Consider the following 19,607-nt stretch of genomic DNA (forward strand, 5'->3'; position numbering starts at 1 on the left):
TGCCCGTCAAAGCAGCTGCCGAAGACAACCCACGGGCAGCAGCACCGGCAGCCGCAGCCAAAGTTAATTGAGGGCAACGACAGAGGCGCAGGGGAAGCCAGCTGCCCTGGGGCGTCCAACTGGCACCGTGCAATCTGGGGATCAGTTCGCTCGCAACATCTCTATCTGGACAGTGCTGCGTTCCCCTCTGGCTTCTGGGTCAGTGGTATCAAATGGCATCTTGGAACAACACGTTTGCTGGAGCTGCCTGCCTCTCAGGACGTGTGGATGGCATGGGTGCAGTAAATCACGTCCACACAAGACGTGCCGCAGGAACCCAGAGATTGTGCCCACGCCCTTTGAGCCGTGAAGTGGCCCCAGAGGAGGAGGAAGGGCCAGCTGCAACCCCACCTATCTTTTCTACTGGGCTTTTTGTCCCCATCCAGCGTTGCCCTGGGAGGGGCCAAGCAGGCCAGATCCCCTTTTGCTACCTTGCAGCAGCCGGCTACAAAAAGTGGACAGGGCTCTGGGACTTTTAACACTTGTTTCAAAGAGGGAATCTGGGGAGATGCAGCGTCTGCTTAGGGGTCTACTTCAGGCTTTGTCTCTTGATGCTCCAGCACATGTTTCTCTGGAAGGTGCCTGAAGACTCTGCATGGAAGAGGAGAACTCAGCAGGGAGAGCTTCAGCCTGAGAGCCAAGCTACAAGTGATGCCTTACACAGGTTGGACACTTGTCAGCTTCCCTCAAGTTTTGATGGGAAATGTAGGCGTCCTGGTCTTGCAGCTTGGCTCTCCATTACAGCTGCAAGACCAGGGCCGATTCCAGATGGCCCTCCCCATCCCGAAATGTTGCGCGTCGTCGCGTGGAAAATGCGAAATATCACCTTTTCTCGCGCGAAGACGCGCGACGTTGCGCAAAACTTGCGCGAGAAAACGCGATATTTTGCGTTTTTCCGCGCGACGATGCATGACGACGCGCGACGTTTTGGGATGGGGAGGGCCGTCTGGAATCGGCCCTGGATGCCTACATTTCCCATCAAAACTTGAGAGAAGCTGACAAGTGTCCAACCTGTGTCAGGCATCACTTGTAGCTTGGCTCTGACTCTGCAGCACCGAAACAGAACCGACAGCCTCTGTGCAAATTCCACACAACTCCTTCAGTCACAGGAGCCTCCGCCTGCCTTGTTTCATCTTCAGCCTCTGGATTACCAGGAGAGTCCGGGAAGGATGGGGGTGGCCGAGACTAACGGGCGATTTTCTGCTGGGCTGGAGACCTTTTGCGAGCGGCTTCAGATCTATCGAGCTCCCCTCGTGAGCCATCTAGCCTAGGCCGAACTCTGCCAGCTGAATCCTCTCCTCTACTCCTGGAAAGCCCCGCCCCATTATCCTAGGCCCCACCTCTTAGGTTCTAAGGCTCCGCCTCTCGAGCCTCAAGATGCCACAGCCCCCTCAGCCATCCTTTCCATGCAGCTAGGCCCACGTTAGGGTGGCTACCTTGACATCCTGGAGTGTCACTAAGGGCAGTGGAGAGGGGAAAATGTAGTAAGGGGAAGCTTTTCCTAGTGGGAAGATAAGCAGTGGGGGGGAAATTCACCTGATAAATTTCTGTATGCCATGCCTTTGTGGAAAAGAAAAATAAAGAAATAGGAAGAGAAACCTAGATCAGCGATGGGGAAGCCTGCCCCACGATTTCAGACAGGAGCATCGATTTGCAGCGTAGGTACTCACCCTGGAATTTTGTCTCATTCTAATAGTCTCCTGGTTCGAGGCCCTGGAAATCCCACATTTGACATCCTTCCTTTGCCTCTGAATCAAAGTCTCGAGTCTTCAGTTCTGCAGCACGGGCCAGGACTGGGGACAGAGAAGAAGCCACAGAGGGGCAATTTCTTGGGAGAGAAGAATTCCTGGCTTGGTCGCTCTCATCTCCTGCCAACTGAAGCTGATGCATTGCTGGAGTGAGTCGAAGAGCCGAAAAGAGTCCCGTTTAAAGGGAAAGTGGACAATCCTGGACTGGGAATTCTATTGCCGGGAACCAGGCATTGGTTCTGCTAACGCTGCTGTGGATCAGTAACGGGATTGCTTTGGAAAGAAAGGCACAGTAAAGGAAATAAATAGCAGGGAGCTGAACTGCTCCTGACGAATGTATAAGGCACAAATCTCACAGAAATCCCTGTCTTTGAGTTAGCAAAAAGAAAAGAAGAGTCCTGTGGCACCTTGCAGGCTGACACATACACTGCAGCATAAGCTTTCGGGGGCTAGACCACACATCAGTTTCATTGCAATGCGTTTTACTAGAGTCACATGAAACCGACATTCATCAAGTGATCTAAACAGAGAACGCAAGCCAGGCACAACTATGCACAAGGTAGCACTAACCGCACAGTACACACTACCCTGGCCTCTTGCTTGTGCTCCGTTGTACACGTTTTCTATTGTATATATTCTCTTTTATTAGACCGCTCGCTTCCCATAAAACGTTCAAAAGCAGAGAGGCCGATTTTAAAAGTGGGATGAATTCCGGCGCCTAATTAATACGCCTAATTTGCATTATGTATTCTCACTGCCAACTTCTTTTTAAAAAATGAACCGATCTAGACCATATCTTTATAGTCCTGAAAACTAACACAGGCTGTTAAGAAGCCGCCCCCCCTTCTCTAAAACGGATGTGCCGTTCAGGGCTTAGTCGGGGGAAATATGCTGAGTCAAACCCGGGCACCATTTACTGTACACTTAGATGAAAAATAATTAGCAGAGAGGAGCCAAGCAGTTGTCAGGGACATGCCTTATGGAGGAGTTCCTTCTTTGTTTGGTGTCTCAGTTTACAGCCTGAGTTTCAGTTTACAGCCTGCCGTTCATAATCCACCCATAACCTGGAAGGGGGGGGGGGCTATCAGAACAGGTGAAGGCAGGAGGCTTGGAGGAGAAGGTTGTAATATTTAGCATGTTGCACAAATTGCAAGTTCATTTATAATAATAACATTCGATTTATATACCGCCCTTCAGGGCAACTTAACGCCTACTCAGAGCGGTTTACAAAGTATGTTATAATTATCCCCACAACAAAACACCCTGTGAGGTGGGTGGGCTGAGAGAGCTCCGAGAGAGCCGTGACTGACCCAAGGTCACCCAGCTGGCTTCAAGTGGAGGAGCGGGGAATCAAACCCGCCTCTCCAGATTAGAGTCCTGCCGCTCTTAAGTGACTGACCCAAGGTCACCCAGCTGGCTTCAAGTGGAGGAGTGGGGAATCAAACCCGCCTCTCCAGATTAGAGTCCTGCCGCTCTTAAGTGACTGACCCAAGGTGACCCAGCTGGCTTCAAGCGGAGGAGTGGGGAATCAAACCCGCCTCTCCAGATTAGAGTCCCGTGCTCTTAACCGCTACACCAAACTGACCTGGTGCGCTTTGCCCAATAACTACACCAGACTGGACAACACTGAAGAGGAAATATTTATTCCAGGAATTCATGGGATACAGAATATAAGTACAGCAAAAAGCTCTGAGCCTGCCCCAAAACGGCAGGGAGGATCTTTTTATACCTTGCCTTTCCGAGGCAAAACCCTCCCTCCTTTCTTTGTCTGCTTCTCAACTCAGGGTAGAATTTTTTCTACTTCCGTATCTATTAGTTTTATCCTGCTTTTGTTCACTGCTGCTGGTGGCTGTCTCGGCTATCTCCTGCTCCTCTGCATAGTCAAGGTCAGGCTACTTCGAATTGCGTGCTAGTAATACGGCAGGGATCTTCCTCATATTTTGCTTGCAATTAACTTCTTGGAGACCGAGTACCCTTGGTGGAACCCTGACCTGGATAGCCCAGGTGAGCCTGATCTCATCAGATCTCAGAAGCTAAGTAGGGTCAGTCTTGGTTAGTACTTGGATGGGAGACCTCCAGCGAAGACCAGGGTTGCAGAGGCAGGCAATGGCAAACCACCTCTGAGAGTCTCTTGCCATGAAAACCCCACCAGGGGTCGCCATAAGTCAGCTATGACTTGAAGGCACTCTCCACCACCGCCACCCTTGGTGGAACTGAAGGCAGTGTTTCAACATGGTAGAGCCCAATCTTGGCAGCTAAGCAGGGTTGGAACTTGAATGGGAGACCACCAAAGGGGGTTGCTGCTTAGAGGAAGGCAATGGCAAGCCATGTCCCCTCCTCAGCTGCCTTGAAGACCCCTTTGATTGGGTCCCCATAAGTTGGTTGCAACTTGGTGACGCACACAGACATAAACATGCATTGAATCAGCTTGCTAAGGAGTCAGCATAGAGATGAAATCAGAAAACCTGCCAGAACAGAGGGATAACTTGCAGACTGCAGATTGCAAGAGAAGGAGAGAACCCGGCTCCTTCCTCCAGCCTGCCTGGCCAAGTGCCCGCTGGCTTCTGTCAACAGCCAGCTTCTCTGCAGACTCCTCATCTCCTTAGATCTCAACAGTGTGGTTTGCTTTTCTTATTGATACAAACTGCCTGGAGAACATTGCTTAAGTGCAGCATAGAAATATCTCGGATAAATAATCAGACAGGTGCACTGACCGATCAAGGCACAAATGCACGCATGTGTCCACAGACAGATCCCCTTTCTGGATGAGGATCCATATAAAGCAACAGATTACATATAGAAGTTGCTCTGTCAATGTCTGCCACTAGCAATCCAGGGTCGTGAGAAGTCCAAATCAGATGTGCCCTAGTGTCTCTTTTCACGTCTACGCTGTGGAGGGCAATGCTCAGTTGTGCTCCATTTCTGGGATGGGGCCAAGAGACAAGACAGTTTGCAGACTCACAGCTGTCAGGTTGCCACCTCTGGTCTGGGAAATTCCTGGAGATTTGGGAGTGGGTCCCGGGAAGGGCAGCATTTGGCGAGGGGGGGTGGGTGGGATCAGCAGGGAAGTGGTGCTATAGGATCCACCCTCCAAAGCTGACATTTGTTGCAGGGGAACTGATCTCTGAAGTCTGAATACCAGTTGTAATTCTGGGATCGCTCCAAGCCCTACCTGGAGGTCAGGAACCCTTACTTACAGTCAATGGCTGGGCTTTGCTTTATCCTGTGGGGGGAGGGAAACACACTGCCTCCCCAATTCGTATAACATCTGTCAGTTCGCCACCCGCCCCATGAGTTTTGGTGAGAGAAGGACAATGTCAGTGCTGCTGGTTTTTATAAATGGAATCTGGTTTCATTATGCTACCTGTTTTTACATTGCAATGTGATCTGCTTTTATAAATTCAATTTATAAATTTTATTGAATTTATTTTATAAATTCAATTTTATAAATGGAATCTGGTTTTATTATGCTACCTGTTTTTACATTGCAATATGATCCGCTCTCAGCCTGCAGTGCAGGGAGAGCGGAATATAAATATATTAATAAATGAAACAAAATAAAATAAAATTTTAGGGGTTCTGGTTGACAGTCTGCTTGGGTAAACCCATTGGACTCAGCATTAATAATAATAATAATAACAACAACATTTGATTTATATACTGCCCTTCAGGACAACTTAATGCCCACTCAGAGTGCTTTGCAAAGTGCGTTATTATTATTCCCACAACAACAATCACCCTGTGAGGTGGGTGGGGCTGAGATAGCTCTGAGAGCTGTGACTGACCCAAGGTCACCTAGTTGGCTTCAAGTGGAGGAGTGGGGAATCGAACCCGGCTCTCCAGATTAGAGTCCCACACTCTTAACAGCTGCACCAAACTGGCTCTCTAATAATAATAACATTCAATTTATATACCACCCTTCAGGACAACTTAACGCCTAAGAGCAGTGTTATCATTATCCCCACAACAATCACCCTGTGAGGTGGGTGGGGCTGAGAGAGCTCTGAGAGAGCTGTGACTGACCCAAGGTCACCCAGCTGGCTTCAAGTGGAGGAGTAGAGAATCAAACCCAGTTCTTCAGATTAGAGTCCCGCACTCTTAACCACTACACCAAACTGGCTCTCATTGCAACTTGCACGATGTGCACACAAGTGCATGGTACAAACTGGGAAGGGCGAAATGCCCTCAGTCAAGCCTCACTGGCTACAAGAACATTGGGGCATTAGGAACAAGGGGTTTGTAAAACTGTTATGACAGCCTATTCGGCTTGTGAACCACCATCTCAAAGGCAGCCCCACCAGGGATTCTGCAAACCTGCCTGCCTGGGTCTGCAGAAACAGAGGAAGGGTCTCAAGTAGGATTCAATACATTCATGGCTCATGGAACACAAGTTGCTCAAAGTTCTGCCAGTTACAAACGTACCTCGGATCGCCCAGACAGGTCCTCCTTTCTCGGCGTGGTTCAATCCTTCTTCTTCCTGCTTTGCTCTGCTCCACCCCAGTTCTTGCTTTGCTTCAAAAAACGCTGCATGCGGGATGTTTTCTGATGAAGCACTGTGCCGTGTCCACTTTCAACTGTGCCGTCTAGCTGTACTGCTGCTCCCAGAACCTGCACAATTTTGGAGAGGAAATTGGGGTGGGTGTCTTTCAGAGCATTTGGGGCAATATCCAGAACCCAAAAGGTTAACAAACGCCTTCGGCTCCTAAATTTTGGGGGACAGAATTGTTTCTGCAGGTAGGCATCTTAATGGGATGCAAATGGAAAGGAGAATTTAAGCAAGGCATGAGAAAACCGGAAAGGAGCGGCAAGAACAGTGTTTGTAACCCTACTTTCACACAGATCTGATTCTTCTGTAGCCAAGAAAGCACAATAGAGTGTATTGTGAAGAGACAGCCCCTGGGATACAATTGCTGTTGTGTGGGACAATCAGGAGTGCAATACAGCAAGGAATCAATGGTAGATCAGATTACTTGATTCAATAGAAAAGATTCTGATTATTTTTATGAATAAGGGTGTTATAAATATGGAGTCGATCCAGAGGAGTTAGCCGTGTTAGTCTGCAGTAGCAAAATACGAAAGAGTCCAGTAGCACCTTTAAGACTAACCAACTTTATTGTAGCATAAGCTTTCGAGAGCCACAGCTCTCTTCGTCAGATGCAACATAAATTGGGAGTATGGGGCTTAATTTAAGCAAGGGTCTACCGTTTATTTATTTTATTTTGTCCATCTTTCTCACTGAGACCCAAAGCTTTTTGCACAGAGCAAGTGAATTCAATATAAACAACCGCTAGGACAATCACCAAACAAAATACAATATGAACAATGGTTAGGACATCCAACGAACAGGTACAACAGGGTATGGTTGCAGAATATTTGAAAACGAGCATAAATCTGAAAGGAGCAGGAGTCCAGTACCAACAAAAATGTTGGTAGAGTATGAGCTTTTGCGAGTCACAGGCAGCTCACTTCTTCAGCTACTGTGACTCACAAAAGCTTGTTTCCTACCACAACTTTTGTTAGTTTTAGAGGTGCTACTGGTCTCTTGCTTTTTTCTACTGTTACAGACAGACTAACACGGCTACCCATCTTCATCAATCCGAACACAGAGATGAAACTTTTCTGAAACAAAGTGTAATTAATTAAAATCACATCTTTTAACAACGTGGAAACTACCCAGCGGGAGTGTATCTACATCAGCCGTCAGTGCCCAGTAGCCTAGTCTACAGTTCCTGTCCCTTACCAAGTTATCTCTTGGATGTACTTCTTATGACACAGCCCCAGAATCTGGGTAGAAAGCCCTCCCGAATAATTCAGTCTTGCTTAGCTTGTGGGAAGCCAGTCGAATGGGAGTTTTCCTTATCTCCTCAGGCAGGCTATTTCCTAAGGTGGGGGCTACTTGAGAGAAAGTGTGTGTACGGGCAGCTGCTGATTTTGCCCAACTGAAGGATTAGCCCTAGAACCCAGAACTCAGGCCTGGAACAATACCAGTAATATGGAAGAGAAAATATCGAATGCCTGAAACTGCCTTATACATATCAGGTCACTCGGTTTGGCAGCAACTCTCCAGTCTTCCACGTCACCGTCCGTCTGGCAGACGCTCTTCCACTGAGCCAGGGCCCCCTCCATTATTTTATTGCAACATTATTTATACATGAAGGTTAAAGGAGAAAGTGCCGAAGCTGGATTACAGCTGAACATCAAGAAGACAAAAGTAAAGACTACTGAGGAATTAACACAATTTTCAAGTTGACAATGAGGAAATTGGAATTGTTCAAAATTTCCTATTCCTTGGTTCAATCACCAATCAAAAGGGAAACTGCAATGAAGAAATCAGAAGGAGATTGAGACTTGGAAGAGCAGCTGTGAGGGAGCTAGAGAAGATCCTTAAAGATAAAGATGCCTCTCTGGGAACCAAAGTCAAGATAATCCAAACTATGGTATTCCAATCCCCACCTCTATGTTTGGATGTGAAAGCTGGATGGTAAAGAAAGCTGACAGGAAGAAAATTGACTCGTTTGAAATGGTGCCAAGGAAAAGTTTTGCGGATACCAGGGACAGCCAAAAAGACAAAAAAGTGGGTTCTGGATCAAATCTAGCCTGAATTCTCCCTAGGAGCTAAAATGACAAAACTAAGGCTATCGTTCTTTGGTCACATCATAAGAAGACAAGATTCTCTGAAAAAGTCAATAATGCTAGGGGAAGTGGAAGGCATTAGGAAAAGAGGAAGACCCAAAGCAAGATGGCTGGACTCAATAAAAGAAGCCACGTCCTCCATTTTGCAGGATCTGAGGAAGTCTGTTAATGATACGATGTTCTGGAGGTCTTTCCTTCATAGGATCGCCATAGGTCGGAAGCAACTTGATGGCACATAACACACAACACACATTTATACATTGCAGCATTGCTTGCAGAGGCCGATTGGGGCTGTAAAAGAGCAGGTTTTGAATACAATTATATTGGGAGTTAATTTCTCTCAAAACACTAGCAATTCAAGGACCTTAAGGGCAGACAAAGTGAGGAAACAACCCAACCCCTATTCCTTACTTATTGCCTCCTGTCTCTCCCCGCTCCCAACATGTTTCTCAGCATGCTACCATTCTTGTTAACAGAAGGAGGTATAAATAGGTGGCCTGGCGGCTCTTCTGCTGGTTAGGGGGCTGCGAGTACAGCCAATCTCGACTCTTTCAGGGGCTGCATTCCTTCCTCCAAAGAGCACAGGCTGACCTGGAGTCCAATTTCAAAGGCAGGCTGGCAGGCTTCAGGGGTGCCAGGGTTACGCATGTTTCCAAGGTCGCTTTCTCTGCCCACGCTGCAGCCCCACCCGTGCTAGGCTTCCCAATGTTTAAAAGATGAAAACAGATATATTGCATTGCTGCTGCTGTAATTTTTCACACAACATTCATTTCTCACAAGTAAAGCTGCGGCATATTGCAATTTGGGCTCTGCCACCATTAAGAAAACACCTGCACGGAGACGCACACAACTGGATTCTCACAAACTTGTCCTTACAATGTCCTTTAGTCCTTGCAAGGGAATTAAAAAAAATGATTTCATTTTACAAACATACAAACATAAAATTCATATTTGGTGCTACACCTCTTTTGGTGCTACACCTCTGAAGATGCCAGCCACAGCTGCTGGCGAAACGTCAGGAACTACAATGCCAAGACCACGGCAATACAGCCCGGAAAACCCCCAACAACCATCGTTCTCCAGCCATGAAAGCCTTCGACAATACGACAATACATAAAATTCATAGTCTATAATCTTGTATAATCAAACCATACATTATAGAACTTGCTTAAATTTACTTTTTAATATTTCACTTCTATTTAAATAGCTTTGTTCTGTCTTTCCCATCTCTCTTCATATCTATTGCTATGCATTGCCCAATGCATTTCTGTCATTCCCTATTTTAATTTAAATTTAATCTTGATTTTCATCTATATAACAAAAAAAAATCTAGAAATTCTGAAACTGATGTATTGTGTATAAAAGGTGCTAATTTTGCCACTGTTGCATATTCATTCAGTTTATTCTTCCGTTCCTTCAAATCTGGACATTTCATCTTGCAAGGGAAATTTGGAAAAAATAATATGCATAACTTGCTTTCATCCTGGCTTTTCTCTTGCCCTCCGCCTCTCTCTGGTCACTTACTCCCAAGGAGGTTGGATCCAAATTAAATTTTCCACTCATGTCTACCCCCTTCCACTGGAACCCACTGATCATCACGGAAGATGACCCCTCAGAAACACAAGAGGCAAATAGGGGGGTCTACAGCAGAAGGTTGGAAATGGTGGAAATTACCTCACCTGTTAATGGAAAGTTCAGTCTCTATCCAACCCAAAGTGTTTGCCCCAGTTCAGATACGGTTGGGAAGTGGGCTCTCCTCCTTACTCCCCCACCACAGTAGTGCTTTTGTGCACCTTGTGGAGGGTTTTCCCCATCAATTTTGAGGGACTTTCTCAAACCCAGGCCGTTTCCACACCGTCCATTGTTCCCGCCTTTTTCTCGCTTTAGGTCTGTGTTTTGCTGAGTCACCTCCAACAACTCACCCTCCACATGCAGTCATCACAAGGAAAACCTCCAAACAGTCCCCCACAAAAAACGCGATTTTGGAGGGAAGATTGGGCACTTCCGTCATCTTAGAATAAAAGTCCCCATCCCTCTTTAATTTTTTTTAAACTTTGCACACGAACGATTGCATGCAGCTATTGTTGCAAGCAGGCTTCTGTGGCTGATCAGAAATTTATTTATTTATGTCATTTATAGTCCACCTTTCTCACTGAGACTCAAGGCGGATTACATAGTGTAAGATTAGTACAATCAGTAGCAAGGACAAGGGCAGGCATTTCGATACAGTGTCAAGAACATTTCCATAAACAATGTCACAGGGAATACAAGTTTACAAGTTTAGCAAGGATCCAATATGGGGTTGAAGAATTGTTGAAGAAGAACATAATAAATTCTAGGACGGACATTAAACAACATAATATTTAATGTTTCCCCCCCTCTTTTCTGTACTCCCCCCCCTTTTTTTTGCTTTAATAAAATAAAATAAAAATATAAAAAAACAATGTGAAGAAGGACGTTCAAGAGCTTCAGGGAAAGAACTGGGTGGAGATTGAGAGAAGCAGAAAGTTTCTTCAGAAATCCTTTGATTCATATGCCAGAAAATGGGTGGGGGTGGGGAATGGAAACCCACAACAAAAGAAAACATCGGAGCAAGTGCAGTCCCAGTAAATACACAGAAAACCCAGTGGAAAAAAAACAATGATAAGATAACGTGCATTGCTTGGGGGAAAGCCACCGCAGTTCCAAGGGTGAACTGCACCTCTAAGGACATGGGGAACAGCCCGACTCTGTTGGAATGGTTTCGAAAAGATTGAAGCAACACCAAGATGACATCCATGTGGATGGGAAAGTCTAGATCTTCCCGGTCCTGCCAACATGCCACTATTTTCTCTGCTTTGGTCCCTGAGGTAGCCATTCCACACCCTGCCATAGGGGCTGGGGGGGATGTTTTTTTTAAAAAATCAGCAATTGAAAAATCAGTAGTATAGCACAATGTTGTCACAGTCTGCTTATCTCATTCTCTGAATTCCCAGCTTTTGATTTTAAAAAAGTAAAAATGGAATCTCTCCTGTTGCAAAGATATGCTCTTTGCCCTATATCTCTACAACAAAAGGGGCTAGAGACTTACATTTTAAAAAACTGAAAGCTGGGACTTCAGAGAACCTGAGAGGCAGATTGTTGCTAAGTTATCACAATATAATGATATATCAATGGCTGGTTTTTTTTTTTTAAAAAAAAGCCCTTAGTGCCTCAGTGTGTTGGCAGCAGCAATGGGGAAACTCCATAGGCCCATCCCCATGTGGAAAACTTCTCTCTACTTCTTTGTAAATACACAGATGTTCATTTCCATGTATTTAAGGAGAAAAAAGGCCCTGACCTAGATAGCCCAGGTGTCTGATCTTGTCAGATCTCAGAAGCTAAGCAGGGTTGGCCATGGTTAGTAATTGGATGGGAGACCTCCAAGGCAAACCAGGGTTGCTATGCAAAGGCAGGCAATGGCGAACCACCTCTGTTAGTCTCTTGCCATGAAAACCCCACCAGGGGTCGCTATAAGTCAACTATGACTTGAGGACAGGATTTCATTTTCAGAGGGAAAAGGGCTGATAGGCAATTTCATACAACAGGGCTGGCCACAGCTACAATTCAGAGTTCCGCAGTCCTTGGACCACCTCAGGGCATGACTGAGCCACCTTCATTCATAACCTTGTACCAGTTTGCTGCTTCCTTTTCACTCCTTCCTGAACAGCTGGCACAGGGGAACTTTCAGCAAGGAGCTACGGTGGGCGAAACAGCGGGACCCTTCTCAGGCAGAGGTCCACAGTGGGAGAATACGATGGATCATTGCACAAAATACAATGTTTATTTGTAGCTTGTCAAATAGCAAAGCGTGCAAGATCTCGCTGCATTGAGAAGAACCCCCAACCCCCAACAACAACTAAAACCCATAAGGAAAAGTCGTATCGCGGAGCTTTGACCCCATCAGAATCGGGGCAGGTTTCCATTTCAGTCGCGGTGCCTCCTTGATGATGGACAAACACATTGTGCGAAAGAAGCGGGTCAGCTCTTTATCAAAGGCAGTGGGAGGATATGTCACTGTTGGGAGCAGAGAATCATTCCTTTCCATCACCCAGTTGTGGAAGGAGGTCACAAGCCTTGGAGGAGAGCTGGATCCCTATGCTCTTATGACGTGGACCGTCTGAATTTCCATGAGGCTGTCTTAATGCTAAGCTCTGAGTAGGCGGTTTGGGAGTTGTTCTCAAATGACATCTGATAACAGAATTTTGTCCTTCCTTTCCCTGCCTGCAGGGAAGATGTTTACAAAAACAGAATCGGCTAGACAGAACTCAAAGTAGTGAGGGATGCCCAAAAGAGCACAGCTGTGCGCTCCTTTGCTGCATGCTCCATTCCAGCAGATACTGAATGGCAGGTACGAATTGGCTAGTATCAATTTGCTGAACCAAGGCACTGGCATTTCCAGGGGTGAAGTCCATAAGAAAACTCCTCATCAGTTACTTTTCGAATGAAAAGCAGCCTTGATCTTGGAAGAGGAGGATCTAGTGCTGTCTCTCTCTTCAGGTTTCAGAGGGGGACAAACCAAAGAGTTAGAAAGATAGAGAGGTCAGGGCACTCTGTTTACTATTGTTTACTGCTCTGACTGTCCTTCGATATGCAGATTGCTATTCTCAGGATTTCCTCCTCCTGACTTCCTCCCTTTCACTCCTTCTCTTCCTGGCTTTGTTCCAGGCAACACCTCTCTCCTTCTCCTCCCTTCATCTTGGCATCCATGTCCATCCTTGTCCATCCTTAGACTAGACAGGAAGTTAGGATCTGTCTCTCCTCCTTTCCTATCAGAGTATGGAGTTCCTGCAATAAAGAACTCTCATTTCTTTTCTAAATATAAAGCAAGTGTATGATTTATTATTTTCATTCCTGCATACACAACAGCCAGCAGAACAAGCTCACAACCACCTATAATCACGCTTCCTATGCCACCCGACAGACTCTGCTAACAGCCCAGACATGGAATCCTTTAATTAGGTTTCTGGGGACTATGTAACAATTTATTTATCACTTGAGAGGCGGCAATGTTGGGGCGGAGAAGCAAAAAGGGGTGCCTAACCCTTTCTCCACCAGCAATTTCCCCACTTGTTGCACACACCCCAAGCTGCTCCCCCCCCCCCATGGTGGTGAGATGACTTTGAGCAACAAAAGATGTCAAGACTTCAGGTGGGCAGCCAAAGAAACGTTGCCTTCTGGGATGCGCTTGGAATGCTGTGGCAGAGCTGGGCACTGCTTCACTGGTAGCCCCTGAAACTATTCCTGCAACAAAGGAGGTATTTGAGTTGCCTGTGGAGTCAGATTCCTGCTAGGAAGAAGGAAGTGGCCATAAACAAATGGTGGTGAACATACTGGAGTCAAACATTTCTGTCCCAGTTTCTCAAAATTTATTCCACCTTTAAGCAAGTTTTCTCTCCCTTTCCCTTCTTGCTGCTAGTGCTGCTTTATTGATTTCCTTCTTTCTTAATTTATTTATTTTTATTTATTTATTTCAATTTTCTATTCCGCCCTCCCCACGGGCGGGCTCAGGGCGGATAACAACCTATTACAACACAATAAAAATCCCTTCTATATTAAAACATCAGCATATTTCCATTCATACAGCGGCAGCAATCAGACTTACAAATTTAAAAACAGGATGTTGGGCAGCCTTCACAGGGAGAGTTAGAATTTTATACGCCCCTTTTTTCAGGCTGGCGGAGGCCCTGCCTCAGCCATGTGCCTGGCGGAACAACTCGATCTTGCAGGCCCAACGGAAGGATAGTAGGTCCTGCCAGGCCCTGGTCTCAGCAGACAGAGCGTTCCACCAGGTGGGAGCCAGGACCGAAAAGGCCCTGGCTCCGGTCGAGGCTAGGCTTCTTTTCAAGTATTGCTGTATTCTCCCCCTTCCTTTGGGGGATATTTTGGTGGTTTCTCTTCTGGAAATATCCGCTTTAAGAACTCCAGAGGAAGAAAAGGTTGCTATGCAAAATTCTTTCAATTATAGGGAAACTTGTGGCTGAACTAGGTGTTCATGTTATGGTGGACTGGATTATTCCCTTTACTGGTATGTGCACGGTGCCTAATAAACCATATTAATTCATTTTACTCCAACCACTGGGGCTCTGTGCATTCCTCGCTGTCCTTTGCACACATGTGGACACTTTTCAAAGTGAAAATAATGACCCTGAGACGGTGCTTGCGTAAGGAAAAACAAAATCAATCCAAGCCCAAGAAAAAACCCACAATCCAAAGTATATCCATAACGTATTGGAAATGTTGCAAATAACAGCATCAGGCTGATCAAGGGCAAACCAAAACGTTTGGATCGGGAAGGGGAGTGAAAGGTGTGCTGGTGCATAAGACACGGGGTGGGATATTTACGTGGAGCGCCAGTCCTATGGAAAGACCAGTTTCTGCGTTGTCTCCCCTAAGCAGGGAGCCTGGTAAAAATAATGAAACCACTTGAGAAAAATCATGACGGAAAATGTCTGTATTTACAGATTTCAAAAGAAAGCAGCACTGTAGCTACTAAACTGGTCCAGGAGATGGTATCCGGACAAACCTCAAGGGCTGCCCTTACAGACTTTAAACCTGCATTCGGGGTGCAGGCTGGGCGCGTCCTTACGCATGAGAGTTGACCTGTCTGCTTCTCTCGAACGGCAGGCATTTGTTGCAGCATCCGCATACTCCACAGAATCGAGATCAGCTCTGTTTCTCACTCCTCGCCTGATAATGTTTAAATAGAGATAACTGCGGAAAGGACAGGGGTCTGGTGATATGAGACGCTGGTGTCCCAAACGAGGGCTGGAATTCCTTGACAATTCCTCCTTCCTCAGCAGGGCACTTTGGATGGAGCTTGCTCAGCTCTGGTTCTGCTTCTGCTGCCTCAGAGCCTGCAGAAAGATCTCCTTCACCCGGGCCATCGTCTCCTGGTACATCCGGAAGTCTTCCTCTTTTCTCTTCACCATGTTCTCCAAGGCGAGCTTCAAGTCTGCGTTCTCGTCCATTTGGACTGCCAGCCTATGGAGACACATCCCGGTCAGTCTCGCCCAAATTCATGTAAACGGATGCAAGGGAAGAACGGAGCATGCTGTCTACGGCACATGCTGTGCCTCCTTTGTTGACCAATATGCAAGGCTGTATCCCCCCCCCCCGGCTACGCTGCTGGATGCCAGCTAGCAGTTCTAAAGACTGCAGCTTCCATGCACATTAAAAGGAAGTCCCTGGACTCTGTGGGTGAAGAACAAAAGAATGTGGAGGTGCTCAGAAAGCATCCGTGGAAGAGGCTGAAACCAGCAGAGGTCTGAATCTCCGAACTTACTAGCAGAGACCCAGAGCCGAACTAAATGTGACAAGTTACTAGAGTTCAACACGTGTCTGCTTACCGGATGCAGCGACGCTCCGGGCGCCTTTTCCCCGCTCGCCTGGAGCATTGTTGCATTCCCCCCCCCGCTTGCCTGCCCCCTGCCCGAAGCCGCACTGCACAGCCCGGAGCTGCATAGCCCAGCGTCACTCTGTGGGGGCCGGGCGAGCGGGGGGCGGCGGAGGAAGATGAAGCGACGCTCCAAGTACCCTGTCTGCTGACCTCTTTGCTCGGCCCCTGCCCAAAGCCACGCTAGCAGCTAGCAGCGGCTAGGCACCCTGTCTGCTGTGCAGGGAAGGGGGGGCAGGAGAGGGGCCCTGAAACCCCCCCCCACACACCCAGCAGAGGGGAACAGGGGTGCCCGGCGAGAGCCCTACGCCTGCACTTCCCTCCCTGCTGCTCTGTAAACGTTAAACTTAAAGCTGCAAGGACGCCTACACTTCCTATCAAACCTTGAGGTAAGCAGACACATGTTGAACTCTAGTAACTCGTCACGTTTTGTTCGGCTTCCAGGCTTCGCTTCTTTACCCGGAAGGGGAGTGAATCCACCAGTTGAGGATCTGGTGCAGAGAATTCAGCCGCTGAAGAATGTAAGACAAAAATCCTCTAAGAGCCAAGCTACAAGTGACGCCTGACACAGGTTGGACACTTGTCAGCTTCCCTCAAGTTTAGATGGGAAATGTAGGCGTCCTGGTTTTACAGCTTGGCTCTCCATTACAGCTGCAAGGCCAGGACGCCTACGTTTCCCATCAAAACTTGAGGGAAGCTGACAAGTGTCCAACCTGTGCCAGGCGTCAGTTGTAGCTTGGCTCTCAGTCCAGAATCCTGTGGTGCAGATGCATTTGGAAAGCTTATAAGCGGGCCATGAAGGCGCGACGTCTCCCCATCTCTGTTAACCAGGTGTATATTGTTACCTCTGATCTGGGAGGTTCTCTTTGGTTTAGACAACCCTGAATTGATCTAATCCCTTTTCTGAGCCACCAAAGCCAGCCATCAACACTGCGGGGTTACTGTAGTGAGTGACTCAGCTCACCCCCCTCTAGACTTCCACCTTTTCCTTTGCAGCAATGCGCCATGCTGCTCTTTCCAACCAGAGCTTCAAGGACAAACTCTGGCGACAGCCACTTGGCGTTCCCTTCCAGACCAACGGCAGGCAGCACACTGCAGCCGTACATGCTGTCCTCGCAGTGCAGCAGGGCTCCCTTTGCCGAGGCCAGAAAAAAAAATGCTGCTGACACTCCGCTTGCCTTGGCTCCACACAGGTGGCAAAGAGTACCTGCCACAACCCACCCCATATCTTCCTCTGGACTAGAAAGAGCACCAATCCCCCCCCTGCCCCGCCCGATCAGGTTGACCACAGTTTTGACAATGCTGCACTGGTATAAACACCTGGATGCTTCTCCATCACTGGTTCAAGACCGCTTTTTGCAATTTCACACTTTATTTTTTTAGAACATCTTCATGCTGCATCGCTGGAAACGTGCCCGAGGCGGCTCACAAAATAAAAATAATAAAAACAACACATTAAAGAGAATTGAATAAAAATCCACTTATCTTTGCCTTTTGCCCAAACACCCATACAGACACACCTTTGTAGCTGTTATGATGATCCGGCCTGAAACTCTTAGCAGAAATAGTTCGTTTTTCTTGGAGCTTTCCTCCCCATCTCTCAGAAGCAGAAACCTGAACTCTTTTAAACTGATTAATGAAAAATAGGAGGAAAACATTCCTACCGAGTGGACAAGGCTTCTATTTGGGACTCCAGAGGTACTTCCAAGAGTTGAGCCGATGGAGGATCTTTCTTGTCGTCCACATTCAAGCTGAACTTGGTGCTACCGAGGGACTGACCTGTCGGTACAGAGAGTGCTGTGAAAGGGAACGGACGACCCACATTCTGGCGCTAATGTCAAAGGGGCCACGGTTCAACGGTGGGCCATGATGTTTAGCGTGCAGAAGGACTTGGGTCCGATCAGTCAGTTAAAAGGAAGCAAAAGACCCTTCTCCGCCTGAGACACTGGAGAGCTGTGAGCTAGCTGGATCAGTGGCCATGCGAGCGCCACGCAACTACTCAGTTCCACATCTGCAATGACTCAAAACATATAAAAACTCTGTGGAATGCTCTTGCGTTGGGGATGAATGTGACCTTACACCCTGGATTTAGAGTTAGAGCCAAGCTAGAAGTGATGAATTACACTTGAATGGCAAGTGAACAGACTCACATGTATTCCTCCCTGTTCCCTTGCGCTCCACTCGATCGAGCGGAGCGCAAGTGGAGCGCGAGTGAACAGGGAGGAATACATGTGAGTCTGTTCACTTGTCATTCAAGTGTAATTTGTCACTTCTAGCTTGGTCCTTAGTCTGAAATCATGCTGCCAGTATGAAACAGTAAAGCAGAAAGGAGAACGAACAGCTTATCCTGAACCCATCTGAGACGGAAGAAAGATTGCAGGAGGCGCAACATTTAGCTACGATATATGGACACCTGAAGCCCTTTTATACCAAATCAGATTCTTGTCTACTCTGATTGGCAGCAGATCTCCAGGGTCTCAGGCAGAGGTCTTTCACATCACCTATTACTTGATCCTTTCCGATGAAGATGCCAGGGTTCGAACCTGGGACCTTCTGCATGCCAGGCAGATGTTCTACCACTGATCCACGGCCCCTGAACTGTTCCAGGGAGCATCATAGGGCAGGCAAAGTTGTAATGGATGGGTAGGAAGGGTCACTCAATGCATGGACTCCCAGAGTTCTCATCTGGCCAGAATGAATAGCTGTGGGGCTGCAGCTCCCCGGTCAGCAAGCTGGGCCCCAAAGAAGTGAGGCTTTCTCTCCAGAACTGGCTTGGCCAATGACTTTTCCTACTTACAGTGTGCCAGAGCACACCCTGTAGCTTTCACCTGGGCCGTGAAAAGCAGTCAAAACATCCCCTGGGGAGCAGGGGTGGGCGCTGCCCCTCCCCACCACATCCTCTGCCACGTTACCTGCTTTGCCCTTGGAGGGGGGCTTTGGTGTGCTGTTGTTCTTCGCGGACTCCGTTCTCAGTCTTTCCAACTGCTGCTCCAGAGCGATGCCCTTGCGCTGCTGCTCTTGAAGCTTCTTCTCAGTCTCCCAAACCTTAGCGCTGCTTTCGTCGACCCTAACATTCAAAACAAGGGGGCAGAATTTTTCAGTTGTACTTTCTGTTCTGAAGATGCCCTTCTCTAACAAAATAGAAGAGAGCTGCGGCTCTCGAAAGCTTATGCTACAGTAAAGTTGGTTAGTCTCATAGGTGCTACTGGACTCCTTACTATTTTGCTACTACAGACTAACACGGCTAACTTCTCTAACAAGCCGCTCAACAATTTCTTGAGAGTATCCACCCACTAGCCAAGGTCACAATGTGGTAGGCCGTATTTAAAAAGTTGGGTAAAAATTTCCTGCAGGCTGGATGTCACCCTTCGGCCATAACATACTGCCTTTGTTCCATTATTATTATTATTTTGATTTATTAATCGCCCATCCTCAGGGGCTCTGGGCAGTGAACAACAGTTAAAATAAATTAACCAAATACATTAAGGTGTAATGGTGGGGAGAACCCCCCCACCCCAAAGGTGGGAGGCTGACATGACACCGCCCCCTTCAACCACTGAACGCCTGGCGGAACAGCTCTGTCTTACAGGCCCGGCGGAACAGTATGTCCCACTGGGCCTGGGTTTCCATTGACAGAGCGTTCCACCTGGTTGAAGCGAGGCGGGCTTCCTTAGGGCCGGGGACCACCAGTAAACATCCGCTGATCGAAGCGGTCTCCGGGGAACATACAGGGAGAGGCGGTCCCGAAGATATGCCGGTCCCAACCCGCTCAG

General features: G+C 47.5%; 1 protein-coding gene across 1 annotated transcript in view; it reads right to left on the reverse strand.

The window, feature by feature from the left end:
• Nucleotides 1–14,877: 14,877 nt before the first annotated feature.
• Nucleotides 14,878–19,607, reverse strand: part of CCDC13 (coiled-coil domain containing 13) — a 31,075-nt gene continuing 26,345 nt past the window's right edge. Inside the window, exons 13-15 of the mRNA XM_054991615.1 lie at nt 18,747–18,901; nt 17,499–17,613; nt 14,878–15,422 (exon numbers count right to left, since the gene is read on the reverse strand). Of these exons, the coding sequence (XP_054847590.1) occupies nt 15,263–15,422; nt 17,499–17,613; nt 18,747–18,901 (430 nt within the window). The 3' untranslated portion in view covers nt 14,878–15,262. The remainder of the gene's footprint in view (nt 15,423–17,498; nt 17,614–18,746; nt 18,902–19,607) is intronic.

This window comes from Eublepharis macularius, chromosome 11, assembly GCF_028583425.1.
Source record: "Eublepharis macularius isolate TG4126 chromosome 11, MPM_Emac_v1.0, whole genome shotgun sequence".
In the NCBI taxonomy this organism is placed as follows: domain Eukaryota; kingdom Metazoa; phylum Chordata; class Lepidosauria; order Squamata; family Eublepharidae; genus Eublepharis; species Eublepharis macularius.